At 44.8% G+C, this 15,415-nt stretch overlaps 1 protein-coding gene across 1 annotated transcript in view; it reads right to left on the bottom strand.

Moving 5' to 3' along the window:
* Positions 1-47: 47 nt before the first annotated feature.
* Positions 48-15,415, bottom strand: part of LOC126295069 (splicing regulatory glutamine/lysine-rich protein 1-like) — a 24,880-nt gene continuing 9,512 nt past the window's right edge. Inside the window, exons 2-3 of the mRNA XM_049987315.1 lie at positions 1,425-1,971; positions 48-1,189 (exon numbers count right to left, since the gene is read on the bottom strand). Coding sequence (XP_049843272.1) covers positions 48-1,189; positions 1,425-1,971 — 1,689 coding nt within the window. The remainder of the gene's footprint in view (positions 1,190-1,424; positions 1,972-15,415) is intronic.

The raw sequence follows: 15,415 nt of genomic DNA, 5'->3' as shown, positions 1-15,415 counted from the left end.
TCATCCAGCAAGCTATCATCCATACTGCAAAATACATCTTTCTTATTTCAGTGTCTTTTTTTTCTTTCCGTGTCTTTCTTTTGTATCTTCTGGTGGTGGTGTCTTTCTTTTCTTTTGTATCTTCTGGTGGTGGTGTCTTTCTTTTCTTTTGTATCTTCTGGTGGTGGTGTCTTTCTTTTCTTTTGTATCTTCTGGTGGTGGTGTCTTTCTTTTCTTTTGTATCTTCTTGTGGTGGTTTCTTTCTTTTCTTTTGTATCTTCTGGTGGTGGTGTCTTCCTTTTCTTTTGTATCTTCTGGTGGTGGTGTCTTTCTTTTCTTCCTGTCTTCTGGTGGTGGTGTCTTTCTTTTCTTCCTGTCTTCTGGTGGTGGTGTCTCTCTTTTCTTCCTGTCTTCTGGTGGTGGTGTCTCTCTTTTCTTCCTGTCTTCTGGTGGTGGTGTCTCTCTTTTCTTCCTTTCTTCTGGTGGTGGTGTCTCTCTTTTCTTCCTTTCTTCTGGTGGTGGTGTCTCTCTTTTCTTCCTTTCGTCTGGTGGTGGTGTCTCTCTTTTCTTCCTTTCGTCTGGTGGTGGTGTCTCTCTTTTCTTCCTTTCGTCTGGTGGTGGTGTCTCTCTTTTCTTCCTTTCGTCTGGTGGTGGTGTCTCTCTTTTCTTCCTGTCTTATGGTGGTGGTGTCTCTCTTTTCTTCCTGTCTTATGGTGGTGGTGTCTTTCTTTTCTTCCTGTCTTCTGGTGGTGGTGTCTTTCTTTTCTTCCTGTCTTCTGGTGGTGGTGTCTTTCTTTTCTTCCTGTCTTCTGGTGGTGGTGTCTTTCTTTTCTTCCTGTCTTTTGGTGGTGGTGTCTTTCTTTTCTTCCTGTCTTCTGGTGGTGGTGTCTTTCTTTTCTTCCTGTCTTCTGGTGGTGGTGTCTTTCTTTTCTTTTGTATCTTCTGGTGGTGGTGTCTTTCTTTTCTTTCGTATCTTCTGGTGGTGGTGTCTTTCTTTTCTTCCTGTCTTCTGGTGGTGGTGTCTTTCTTTTCTTCCTGTCTTCTGGTGGTGGTGTCTTTCTTTTCTTCCTGTCTTCTGGTGGTGGTGTCTTTCTTTTCGTCCTGTCTTCTGGTGGTGGTGTCTCTCTTTTCTTCCTTTCTTCCTGGTGGTGGTGTCTCTCTCTTTTCTTCCTTTCTTCCTGGTGGTGGTGTCTCTCTCTTTTCTTCCTTTCTTCTGGTGGTGGTCTCTCTCTTTTCTTCCTTTCTTCTGGTGGTGGTCTCTCTCTCTCTCTCTCTCTCTCTCTCTCTCTCTCTCTCTCTCTCTCTCTCTCTCTCTCTCTCCTGGTGGTGGTGTGTGTCTCTCTTTCTTTCCTTTTCTCTGTTGGTGGTGTGTCTCTCTTTCCTTTCCTTTTCTCTGGTGGTGGTGTGTCTCTCTTTCCTTTCCTTTTCTCTGGTGGTGGTGTGACCTCTCTTTTCTTTCCTTTTCTCTGGTGGTGGTGTGACCTCTCTTTTCTTTCCTTTTCTCTGGTGGTGGTGTGACCTCTCTTTTCTTTCTTTTTCTCTGGTGGTGGTGTGACCTCTCTTTTCTTTCTTTTTCTCTGGTGGTGGTGTGACCTCTCTTTTCTTTCCTTTTCTCTGGTGGTGGTGGTGTGTCTTTCTCTTTTTTTCCTTTTCTCTGGTGGTGGTGTCTCTTTTTTTCCTCTTCTCTGGTGGTGGTGGCTCTTTTTTTTTCCTTTTCTCTGGTGGTGGTCTCTCTTTTTTTTTCCTTTTCTCTGGTGGTGGTCTCTCTTTTTTTTTCCTTTTCTCTGGTGGTGGTGGCTGTCTTTTTTTTTCCTTTTCTCTGGTGGTGGTGGCTGTCTTTTTTTTTCCTTTTCTCTGGTGGTGGTGGCTGTCTTTTTTTTTCCTTTTCTCTGGTGGTGGTGGCTCTCTTTTTTTTTCCTTTTCTCTGGTGGTGGTGGCTCTCTTTTTTTTCCTTTTCTCTGGTGGTGGTGGCTCTCTTTTTTTTCCTTTTCTCTGGTGGTGGTGTCTTTCTATATTCTCTTCTTTCGGTGTTCAGACATAATGACCTTTCTAGACTCTGAGAAGCTCATCTGCAGAAACTAGCATGGTTTTTGGGAAACTGTGGTCATGCAAGACACAGGCGTATCGAGGCCATCATTACGGCCAGAGGTGGTTGTACTGATTTCTCAGAATCAATGCACCCAAATTGTGTGAAAGTGTAATCACACATCAGTTTCAGTATAATATTGTTGTCCAATGAATACTCATTTATAATCTGCATTTCTTCTTGGTGTAGCAATTTTAATGGCCAGTAGCGTAAAATATTCAGTTAAGGACCTCCATGTGCCTATAGCGTATTTTACAGACCTTTCTCCACGTCCATGGTTTGAGCTGTCTTCCCTTCCGCCGATTGCGCTCAACGTGTAGACCTTTTTTTACTGCTTTTTTTATCTTTGTGTACAACGGTTCTGACGTGGGTGCGTACGAAGTAAGTTGCTTTTGCGCAAAGAAAAAAAGACCATAGCCAAGGTTTTGTATACAAAGCAGGGAATCGTGAAACTCTTGGCAATTGCTTTTGCGAAATTGATGTCTGAAATACTCCTCCGTGATACACAAAACGTTGACATTGAGTCAGTAATTAAATCACTGAAGATTGAGGACTCTTATGAATATGATGGAGTGTCTAGCAGAATATTAAAGTTCTGTGCTGCACATGTTAGCTCTGTACTGAGCCACATTTGTAATTTTTCATTTAGGAATAGTTTCCTGAACGATTAAAATACTAAGTAGTAAAGCTGCTTTAAAAAAGTGATAAAGGGTTAATATAGGCAATTTTAGTCATTTTTCTATGCCATCAGTGTTAGCGAAAGTTATGGAAAAGTTGTGTATGTAACGATAGTTGATCATTTTGTATCACACGATTTGCTATCAAATTACAATTCCGCCTTAGAAGTCGTTTAACAGCTGAAAACGCTGTATTCTCTTTTCTCTGTGAGGTACTGGATGGGTTAAAGAAAAGTTTTCGAACAGAAGGCATATTTTTTTTATTGTGCTAAGGCGTTTTACTGTGTTGATCAGAAAATATTGCTCCAGAAGTTGGACCATTACGGAATGTGGGGAGTAGCTCAGAATTCTTTCGCCTCCTACTTCGACAGACAGCAAAAGGTCATTATTGACAGTGTTCAGAATGTCTGTGATGTGGGCTCTAATTTGGGTACGGTCAAATGGGGTGGGCCCCAGGGGTCAGTGTTAAGGCCACTCCTGTTATTTATATAAATGATACGCCATCTAATAGTACGGGTAACTCTAAAATATTTCTGACTGCCGATGACACTAGCTTGGTAGTAAAGGATGTAGTGTGCAACATTGGCTAAGGTTTCAAATAGGTCAGTTCATGACGTAAGTTCATGGCTTGTAGAGAATAAATTAACGCTAAATCACAATAAGTCTCAGTTTTTACAGTTAAACAGTTGTTGTCTTCAGTCCTGAGACTGGTTTGATGCAGCTTTCCATGCTACTCTATCCTGTGCAAGCTTCTTCATCTCCCAGTACCTACTGCAACCTACGTCCTTCTGAATCTGCTTAGTGTAGTCATCTCTTGGTCTCCCTCTACGATTTTTACCCTCCACGCTGCCCTCCAATGCTAAATTTGTGATCCCTTGATGCCTCAGAACATACCCTACCAACCGATCCCTTCTTCTGGTCAAGTTGTCCCACAAACTTCTCTTCTCCCCAATCCTATTCAATACCTCCTCATTAGTTATGTGATCTACCAATCTAATCTTCAGCATTCTTCTGCAGCAACACATTTCAAAAGCTTCTATTCTCTTCTCTTCGTGTCCAAACTATTTATCGTCCATGTTTCACTTCCATATATGGCTACACTCGATACAAATAATTGCAGAAATGACTTCCTGACACTTAAATCTATACTCGATGTTAACAAATATCTCTTCTTCAGAAACGCTTTCCTTGCCATTGCCAGTCTACATTTTATATCCTCTCTACTTCGACCATCATGAGTTATTTTGCTCCCCAAATAGCAAAACTCCTTTACTACTTTAAGTGTCTCATTTCGTAATCTAATTCCCTCAGCATCACCCGACATAATTTGACTACATTCCACTATTCTCGTTTTGCTTTTGTTGATGTTTATCTTATATCTTCCTTTCAAGACACTCTCCATTCCGTTCAATTGCTCTTCCAAGTCCATTGTCTCTGACAGAATTACAATGTCATCGGCAAACCTCAAAGTTTTTATTTCTTCTCCATGGATTTTAATACCTACTCCGAATTTTCCTTTTGTCTCCTTTACTGCTTGCTCAATATACAGATGGAATAACATCAGGGAGAGGCTGCAACCCTGTCTGACTCCCTTCCCAACCACTGCTTCCCTTTCATTTCCCTCGACTCTTATAACTGCCATCTGGTTTCTGAACAAATTGTAAATAGCCTTTCGCTCCCTGTATTTTACCCCTGCCACCTTCAGAATTTGAAAGAGAGTATTCCAGTCAACATTGTCAAATGCTTTTTCTAAGTCTACAAATGCTAGAAACGTAGGTTTGCCTTTCCTTAATCTTTCTTCTAAGATAACTCGTAAGGTCAGTATTGCCTCACGTGCTCCAATGTTTCTACGGAATCCAAACTGATCTTCCCAGAGGTCGGCTTCTACTAGTTTTTCCATTCGTCTGTAAAGAATTCGCGTTAGTATTTTGCAGCTGTTACTTATTAAACTGATAGTTCGGTAATTTTCACATCTGTCAACACCTGCTTTCTTTGGGATTGGAATTATTATATTCTTCTTGAAGTCTGAGGGTATTTCGCCTGTCTCATACATCTTGCTCACCAGATGGTAGAGTTTTGTCATGACTGGCTCTCCCAAGGCCGTCAGTAGTTCTAATGGAATGTTGTCTACTCCGGGGGCCTTGTTTCGACTCAGGTCGTTCAGTGCTCTGTGAAACTCTTCACGCAATATCATACCTCCCATTTCGTCTTCATCTACATCCTCTTCCATTTCCATAATATTGTCCCCAAGTACATCGCCCTTGTATAGACCCTCTATATACTCCTTCCACCTTTCTGCTTTCCCTTCTTTGCTTAGAACTGGGTTTTCATCTGAGCTCTTGATATTCATACGAGTGGTTCTCTTTTCTCCAAAGGTCTCTTTAATTTTCCTGTAGGCAGTATCTATCTTACCCCTAGTGAGATAAGCCTCTACATCCTAACATTTGTCCTCTAGCCATCCCTGCTTACCCATTTTGCACTTCCTGTCGATCTCATTTTTGAGACGTTTGTATTCCTTTTTGCCTGCTTCATTTACTGCATTTTTATATTTTCTCCTTTCATCAATTAAATTCAATATTTCTTCTGTTACCCAAGGATTTCTACTAGCCCTCGTCTTTTTACCTACTTGATCTTCTGCTGCCTTCACTACTTCATCCCTCAGAGCTTCCCATTCTTCTTCTACTGTATTTCTTTCCCCTATTTCTGTCAATTGTTCCCTTATGCTCTCCCTGAAACTCTGTACAACCTCTGGTTCTTTCAGTTTTAATCTACAGGTCATAACCTATAGATTGTGGTCAGAGTCCACATCTGCCCCTGGAAATGTCTTACAATTTAAAACCTGGTTCCTAAATCTCTGCCTTACCATTATATAATCTATCTGATAGCTTTTAGTATCTCCAGGATTCTTCCATGTATACAGCCTTCTTTTATGATTCTTGAACCAAGTGTTAGCTATGATTAAGTTGTGCTCTGTGCAAAATTCTACTAGGCGGCATCCTCTTTCATTTCTTAGCCCCAATCCATATTCACCTACTACGTTTCCTTCTCTCCCTTTTCCTACACTCGAATTCCAGTCACCCATGACTATTAAATTTTCGTCTCCCTTCACTATCTGAATAATTTCTTTTATTTGATCATACATTTCTTAAATTTCTTCCTCATCTGCAGAGCTAGTTGGCAGATAAACTTGTACTACTGTAGTAGGTGTGAGCTTCGTGTCTATCTTGGCCACAATAATGCGTTCACTATGCTGTTTGTAGTAGCTTACCCGCATTCCTACTTTCCTATTCATTATTAAACCTACTCCTGCATTACCCCTATTTGATTTTTGTTTGTAACCCTGTAGTCACCTGACCAGAAGTCTTGTTCCTCCTGCCACCGAACTTCACTGATTCCCACTATATCTAACTTTAACCTATCCATTTCCCTTTTTAAATTTTCTAACCTACCTGCCCGATTAAGGGATCTGACATTCCACGCTCCGATCCGTAGAACGCCAGTTTTCTTTCTCCTGATAACGACATCCTCCTGAGTAGTCCCCGCCCGGAGATCCGAATTGGAGGAATATTTTACCGGAGAGGACGCCATCATCATTTAATCATACAGTAAAGCTGCATGCCCTCGGGAAAAATTACGGCCGTAGTTTCCCCTTGCTTTCAGCCGTTCGCAGTACCAGCACAGTAAGGCCATTTTGGTTATTCTTACAAGGCCAGATCAGTCAATCATCCAGACTGTTGCCCCTGCAACTACTGAAAAGGCTGCTGCCCCTCTTCAGGAACCACACGTTTGTCTGGCCTCTCAACAGATACCCCTCCGTCGTGGTTGTACCTACGGTACGGCCATCTGTATCGCTGAGACACGCAAGCCTCCCCACCAACGGCAAGGTCCATGGTTAATTGGGGGGGGGGGGGGGGGTAGAAGGGGCATATGATTAGTGAAACTGAACATTTTAAATTTCTGTGTGTTCATACAGATAGTAAACTGTTGTGGAAAGCCCACGTTCAGGATCTCGTTGAAAGAGTTAATGCTGCCACTTTTACTATTCCAATCTTTTGAACTATCACGTCAGATACCGTTCGAATAGTAGTCTACTTAACTTATTTTCTTTTGCCTTTGACGTATGGTATTATATTATGTTGTGACTCTTCTGATTCTAAAAGGATATTTTTGGCTCAGAAACGGGCGGTTCGGGCAGTAAGTGGCGTTAAGTTCGCGAACCTCTTGTCGAGCAGTGTTCACTAGCCTGGATATATATTACTGTCGTTTCCTGTTAACAATATTAGCTTATTCCCAAGAAGAAGCAACTTTCACCTACTTAGTACTCGGCAGAAATCAAACCTGCATTTGGATCGCAATTCCTTGACTCTTGTGCACAAATGTGTGCAGTATACTTCTGCAACCATTTTTAATAAGCTAGCACAAACATTCAAAAAATCTTAACAATAATCCACGCGCTTTCAAATCGGAACTGAAGAGTTTCCTCATGGGTCACTGCTTGTATTCTGTTCAGAAGTTCCTTGAAAAATTAAGCTGATTCCTTTGTTATATTGTTGATTGTGTTCACTGACGGCTTGATTATTTTCGGGTTTATAAACATTTTATTTTTATCTGTTACTACATTTACGTTGTAATTTCATGCACTGACACGTTCCATGACGTTGGAGAATCGCTCCTCAATTTGGTACTACGGAACTTGGCGTGTAAGTGAATAAATAAATAGACAGCAGTTTTGAATGTCTGTAGCCATTGCCAGTCACGTACAGCGACGTACTATCTTACGTTAGCACCACTAACAAAATGTTACGTAACATTACGAGTTGACTTCAGGAAAGTGTGTTCATTAAGGAAGTATGTTTGCTTAGATGTTCTCTACCTCACGTGTTAATTTGTACGAGTAGTTTCGGAACTCCGTCTGTATTCCTAGCGCTGATAGAGGTGCAATCGGAATTGAAGACGGGAAATGCAGATCGTGGATTCCGGCGGTAGGTGGCTGTGGTACCTTGCAGGGCGTTTTTGGGTGAAAGCAGAGAACGAGGAAAAGCCGGCCTTGTCCGGTGCGCGCGCCCTCCGACTCTGATAACGGAGCTCTCGAGAGCGCCTGTCACGCAGTGTTAACTCGCGGAATGCGTTACTACCTTTGTGACGCAAATGCCGTCCGCTGCCACACACACACAGTATCTGCTCGTACAGCCGAGTGCGTCAGCCGCGCTCAGCTGAGGCTGATAACCCGCGCAGGACACGGGGTCAGCCGGCAGACAGTTGCCAAACAGCTGAGCCAGTCTGCTCTCTCTGCCGTTCCGCGCGCAGCGTCGGCGGACGTGATGCTCCACACGCACGGTGTGTTGCCGAGCCAACTTGAGGCGTATGGCGGAGGCTACGTCTGGTACAACTACGGTGTTCGGTCACACGGATGTGATCACCTGTCAAAAGCTTGAATGAGCACGTTCTGCAGTATCGGCCGCTCCGAGACGGGCAGGGAGGGAGTCGGTGTAGCTCCGGAAAGCTCCGGCTGGGATCTGGACCTGTGCCCCGATCAGCTGTGCGACGTTTCTCGGTTGAGGGTCCGTGGCGCGAAAAGCGCGGTCGTGGTGGTCGCACAGACTGTCTGCTGGTAGTTCGGTGGCCAGGGGAGTACAGTAGAGGCGCCCTGGTGGCCTTACAACCACGCACGAAAACTGTCAGCTGTAATTTTTTTCATAATGTGGGGCCACAGTCGCTACATATTTCTTTGAGATCAGTACCGCCATTACACTGTTTTATTTTTATTTTTTATTCGCAGTGTTACATTTACACGATCATGATTTCGGCTGTGCCATTATCAAGTGTGGCTGGTAGACGCCATCAAACTGGGGAAGAACGAACTCCGTGTAGGGATGGACACAGTCCGCAAGTGTAGACGCCCGTTTATGTTGATACGTAGTGCTCTCAGGAATAACGAGATCACGGTGGCGCGAGTCTATTGTTGTACCGATTCCTGAGCCGGGCAAGGACAAGCACTTGCCCTGCAGTTATCGACCCATCTCGCTTACCAGCTGTGTGTGTAAGGTGATGGAGCGAATTGTTAACTCTCGGTTGGTCTGGCTGCTCGAATCTCGACGCCTACTTAACAAGGTACAATGTGGATTTCGCAGGCGCCGCTCTGCTGTTGACCGTCTGGTTACCCTGTCGACCTCCATTATGAATAACTTCTTGCGGAAGCGCCCGACCGCGGCTGTGTTCTTCGATTTCGAGAAGGCTTACGACACCTGTTGGAGGGCGGGCGTTCTCCGCACCGTGCATACATGGGGCCTTCGCGGTCGCCTCCCCCTTTTTATTCGTTCCTTTTTAATGCATCGACAGTTCAGGGTACGAGTGGGTTCTGTCCTGCCAGACACCTTTCGCCAGGAGAATGGGGTGCCACAGGGCTCCGTTTTGAGCGTCGCTCTCTTCGCCATAGCGATCAATCCGGTAATGGATTGCCTCCCGGATGATGTACCAGGCTCCCTTTTCGTGGACGAGTTTACCACCTATTGCAGCGCGCAACGTACATGTTTCCTGGAGCGCTGTCTTCAGCGTTCTCTTGACCGTCTTTAGCCGGCCGCGGTGGTCTCGCGGTTCTAGGCGCACAGTCCGGAACCGTGCGACTGCTACGGTCGCAGGTTCGAATCCTGCCTCGGGCATGGATGTGTGTGATGTCCTTAGGTTAGTTAGGTTTAAGTAGTTCTAAGTTCTAGGGGACTAATGACCACAGCAGTTGAGTCCCATAGTGCTCAGAGCCATTTGAACCATTTGACCGTCTTTACTCCTCGAGTGTCGCCAATGGCTTCCGTTTTTCTGCCGAGAAAACGGTCTGTATTAACTTCTGGCGCTACAAAGAGTTTCTCCCACCGTCCTTACCACTTGGCCCCGTTGCTCTCCCATTCGTCAAGACAACAAAATTTTTAGGTCTTACATTTGACAGGAAACTTAGTTGGTCTCCATATGTGTCATATTTGGCTGCCCGCTGTACCCGTTCTCTAAATGTCCTCCGTGTTGTCAGTGGTATGTCGTGGGGAGCGGATCGAACGGTCCTACTTCGCCTATATCGGTCGATCGTCCGCTCCAAGCTGGATTGTGGGTGCTTTGTATACTCCTCTGCACGGCCGTCCATCTTACGCCGCCTCAGCTCCATACAACATCGGGGTTTACGGCTTGCGATCGGAGCGTTTTATACTAGTCCCGTCGAGAGTCTTCATGCTGAAGCCGGTGAATTGCCGCTGACCTTCCGGCGCGATATACTGCTTTGTCGTTACGCCTGTCGGCTTCTGTCAATGCCCGACCACCCGTCGTATCGTTCCTTTTTTGACGACTCTCACGACCGTCAATACGGGTTGTATGTCTCTGCCCTGCTACCCCTTGGAGTTCGCTTTCGTCGCCTCCTTCAACACCTTGATTTTTCACTCCCTGCAACCTTTAGAGTGGGCGAGAGCCACACGCCACCTTGGCTCCAGCCTCAGGTTCGCGTACACCTTGACCTACGCTCGCTCCCAAAGGAGGTTACCCCCGGTTCGGTATACCACTCCCGTTTTCTCGAATTTCGTCCGAAGTTCATTAATATGACCTTCATTTGTACGGATGGCTCTAAGACCAATGACGGGGTCGGGTGTTCTTTTATTGTCGGGGCACAGTTTCAAATACCGGCTACATGGCCATTGTTCGGTCTTCACAGCTGAGCTCTTTGCCCTCTACCAGGCTGTTCTTTACGTCTGCCGCCACCGCCATTCTGCTTACGTCATCTGCTCCGATTCTCTGAGCGCCATCCAGAGCCTCAGTGATCCGGTTCACCCTTTCGTGCACCGGATCCAACGCTCCCTTCAGCAGCTGGTGGACGACGGGTCTCCAGTTAGCTTCATGTGGGTTCCTGGCCACGTCGGTATCCCTGGGAACGAAGCTGCAGATGCCGCGGCCAAGGCTGCGGTCCTCCAGCCTCGGACGGCTTCTCGTTGTGTCCCTTCATCAGATTGTAGCAGGGTCATTTGTCGGTGCATTTCATCGCTGTGGCAAGCCGACTGGGCTGCACTTAGGGACAACAAGCTTCGGGCCTTGAAACCTCTTCCCGCAGCTTGGACGTCCTCCTCACGTCCTTCTCGGCGGGAGGAGGTCGTTTTGGCCCGGCTACGAATTGGACACTGCCGGTTCAGCCATCGCCATCTGCTGACGGCAGCGCCGGCGCCGTTCTATGTGGGCAATTGCTGACGGTCCGCCACATTTTAACGTCCTGTCTGAATTTTACTGCGCTGCGTCTTGATCTTGGCCTGCCATGTACTCTGGATGCCATTTTAGCGGATGACCCAGGAGCTGCTGCTCGCGTTCTTCGTTTTATCAACTCGACACTCCTGTCGAAGGACGTTTGATTATGCTGTAGTTTTTTAATCCTATGCCTATTAATACGTCTTTTATAGTGTTGTCCCTTTTAGTTGCTGTTCTAACCTTGTGCCTCGCGGTACATTCCTAACTTAGTCAGGGCGCTAATGACCAATGCAGTTGTGCGCCCTAAAGCCACAAAAAAAGGATATATCTCTCTGTTTCGGCGTTATAACGACTGCACTCCTTTTCCCCGTCTCCCTCGACACGTTTTATGTACCCTCCACTTTGTGCTGACAACGGGTCTGCGAGTGGTTATTGCATACCGACGTTGCACATAGGCGCTGCTCATACTAATCCGACTGCCCCGTGTATCATACCAAGACTGGTGGCTTTAGCTGTTAAAATCAATGCTCGGTTAGAGGTGTGGAGAAGAGAAACTGTAAATGTCGGCTCCTATGCGCATAGTGCGTGCTGCAAAGGCAGACACTGGGCTTTCTTGCCTTTCAGTGGCGTCAATTAAATGTTGGTTTCAGACTTCGCAACACGGCAGATATTGCGCTGTGCGCGGTCTCTACCTACGTGCCTGTGGGATGACGTGCAGAATGTCGGCAACTGAAGTTCGGCCACGGCCAGGACATGGCAGATACCGTATAACCTGACTTCCCATAAACTTTTGCCAGTACAAGAGGGGTCCAAATTAACGAGCACTTGTCTCGATCGTTTCTGAAAAAAGAAAAGGAAAAAAAAACGGCGCGCAAAGTTTTCGAGAGTTTGGTACCTTTTTGCGCGTGATTTTCTGAAGGGAAATGGTGGCTCAGTGGTTACCGTAATACCTTGTTAATTTCGGCACCGTATTCGAAACCCGATTAATACTTCGTTTCATTTTTTTCCATTTATATAGCCATACCTGTACAGAAGTACCACACGAATGTTTTCCGGTGTATATTGATACAACCGTTAACCTTATTCGTCCACTAATTGAAGAAACTGTATTTCCCACCCTTTTAGTGATGCAATCACATAAAAGTGTAAGGAGAACGTATTACTACTATGCCAAATTGTTGTTGTTGTTGTCTTCAGTCCTGAGACTGGTTTGATGCAGCTCTCCATGCTACTCTATCCTGTGCAAGCTGCTTCATCTCCCAGTACCTACTGCAACCTACATCCTTCTGAATCTGCTTAGTGTACTCATCTCTCGGTCTCCCTCTACGATTTTTACCCTCCACGCTGCCCTCCAATGCTAAATTTGTGATCCCTTGATGCCTCAAAACATGTCCTACCAACCGATCCCTTCTTCTAGTCAAGTTGTGCCACAAACTTCTCTTCTCCCCAATCCTATTCAATACCTCCTCATTAGTTACGTGATCTATCCACCTTATCTTCAGTATTCTTCTGTAGCACCACATTTCGAAACCTTCTATTCTCTTCTTGTCCAAACTAGTAATCGTCCATGTTTCACTTCCATACATGGCTACACTCCAAACAAATACTTTCAGAAACGACTTCCTGATACATAAATCTATATTCGATGTTAACAAATTTCTCTTCTTCAGAAACGCTTTCCTTGCCATTGCCAGTCTACATCTTATATCCTCTCTACTTCGACTATCATCTGTTATTTTACTTCCTAAATAGCAAAACTCCTTTACTACTTTAAGTGTCTCATTTCCTAATCTAATTGCCTCAGCATCACCCGATTTAATTTGACTACATTCCATTATCCTCGTTTTGCTTTTGTTAATGTTCATCTTATATCCTCCTTTCAAGACACTGTCCATTCCGTTCAACTGCTCTTCCAAGTCCTTTGCCGTCTCTGACAGAATTACAATGTCATCGGCGAACCTCAAAGTTTTTACTTCGTCTCCATGAATTTTAATACCTACTCCAAATTTTTCTTTTGTTTCCTTTACTGCTTGCTCAATATACAGATTGAATAACATCGGGGAGAGGCTACAACCCTGTCTCACTCCTTTCCCAACCACTGCTTCCCTTTCATGCCCCTCGACTCTTATGACTGCCATCTGGTTTCTGTACAAATTATAAATAGCCTTTCGCTCCCTGTATTTTACCCCTGCCACCTTTAGAATTTGAAAAAGAGTATTCCAGTCAATTATTTGCTTTATTATTTTGTCCCGTTTGAATTTCATAACTTGTTTTCAGAGCAATGACTTAAAAAAAGACGAGAAAATGATTTGAAATTGTTTTCGGTGAAGTTCGTGTATTGTATCTTCATTCATAATCAATTGCCGCCATATTATTGCCAACGCGTGAAGTCTTCATCGGTGTTGACGACGTTTCTCTCCCGAGTGAGATCCCTGACGAAGAAACGTCCAGTGGCGAACCTGCCCCGAGCATGATGCTCGAGCGTTTCGAATATCTGCGTTTCGATTATTTGTACGATCAGTACCATCCAAGAAAACACATTAGAGCTTCCTGAAGAACAAACATACGAATAAAAAGAATTATTATAAGAATTCTGAAGGTGGCAGGTGTAAATACAGGGAGCGAAAGGCTATTTACAATTTGCACAGAAACCAGATGGCAATTATGAGAGTCGAGGGGCATGAATTGGAAGCAGTGGTTGGGAAGGGAGTGAGACAGGGTTGTAGCCTACCCCCGATGTTACTCAGCCTGTATATTGAGCAAGCAGTGAAGGAAACAAAAGAAAAATTTGGGGTAGGAGTTAAAATCTATGGAGAAATAAAAATTCCGAGGTTTGCCGACGGCATAGTAATTCTATCAGAGACAGCAAGGGAGCTGGAAGAGCAGCCGAACGGAATAGACAAAGGAGGTTATAAGATGGGCATCAACAAAAGTAAAACGAGAATAATTGGAGTGTAGCCATGTATAGAAGTGAAACATGGACGATAAACAGTTTGGACAGGAAGAGAATAGAAGCTTTCGAAATGCGCTGCTACAGAGTAATGCTGAAGATTAGATGGGTAGATCACATGACTAATGAAAAGGAGGAATCGAGGGTCACCAGTTTAGTATTGGAGCGAAGCGTGGAGGGTGAAAATCGTAGAGGGAGACCAAAAGATGAATACACTAAGCAGCTTGAGAAGGATGTAGGTTGCAGTAGGTACTGGGAGATGAAGACGGTTCCACGGGATAGAGTAATATGGAGAGGTGCATCAAACCTGTCTCTGGACTGAGGACAACAACAACAACAACATCATGAAATATCACTATACGAGAATTTAAAAAGATGGTAAGCCCTCAATGTCCACAGATGCATTATATAATAAATGGGTGAGACTTTGTGTGAAATGGAGTTGCAGTTGTACAATTAATGTGAGCTCTCGTATCCCCCAGTTTGATAAGAAACAGTTGTGTATTAACCTTTTACGGACATGGGTAGATACATGAAAATAAAGTAAAATAAAACAATATAATTACTAAAATAATACAAATTAAAAAACAAAAATACAACTGGTATCGGATTTCGAACACTGGGTGCGAAATTAGCAAACTGCGACGCCAGTTACTGTGCCACTATTTCGGCTGAAAACTCGGCGCCACCGTTTCCTCAGAGACAGTGGAGTATGTACGGATAGCCCGAGGCAAGTGCCCGCTTATTCTGGCTGCTCTTCCACTGAAGGCAGTTGCTGGGAATGACACTCGCGTCTGCACCGACCTTGAGGATCGGGTGGTGCGTCGGTCGTCGCCGGAAAAACCTGCGTCGACGTGCGCGTCATTAGCGGCTGCGCACCTCCTTGTTAGCAGCGGAAGTCAACGCCGAGTCGTGACAAGAGAAGCGGCGAGGTCGGTTGCAGCCGTTTGTACTCGGCCACGAATAGCCGTTCACCGTTCAAGAGAGAGAGAGAGAGGAGAACCGACTCTCAAGGCCACACGACGTACAAGTGATAAGTGATCTCAGCCGTTTCGTCTTTAGCAGGCACACTTACGACATGCTGACATAGGCTGTTAGGCCAGACCGCTGCGTTACACTCTATTTTTTCGTCCCAGCCGTCAGTTCCGGCAGTGTAAACAACACGCGATCTAGTGTCAAATGCACTCTAAACCTCCGGTGGCGTCATACTTCCATTCTTTTCTCTATTTTTTCTGATATTTAATTTTCGTTTCGTATACATACGATTCATACACGATTTCGTTATGTTGTTGGGTACTTTGTACAACTGATGATTAAAACCATGTGCAAAGTCATGGTAGTAAAGCAAGAGGCCCACAGGCAACAAATGTATATTACTAAACGGCTGTTTCTTTATTTTTTATTTTTTTTTTAAGGCCAACGAACTAAATGGCTGAAGTTGTAGGCGCTCCCACCTGCAGGTTGACCAAATAACGGCTTTCAGGGGCAAAAAATACTTATCTGTCTCGCGTGTGT

Source organism: Schistocerca gregaria, chromosome 11, assembly GCF_023897955.1.
Source record: "Schistocerca gregaria isolate iqSchGreg1 chromosome 11, iqSchGreg1.2, whole genome shotgun sequence".
NCBI lineage: Eukaryota > Metazoa > Arthropoda > Insecta > Orthoptera > Acrididae > Schistocerca > Schistocerca gregaria.
The sequence above is the reverse complement of the archived record's forward strand: the minus strand, read 5'-3'. Positions and strand labels throughout refer to the sequence as shown.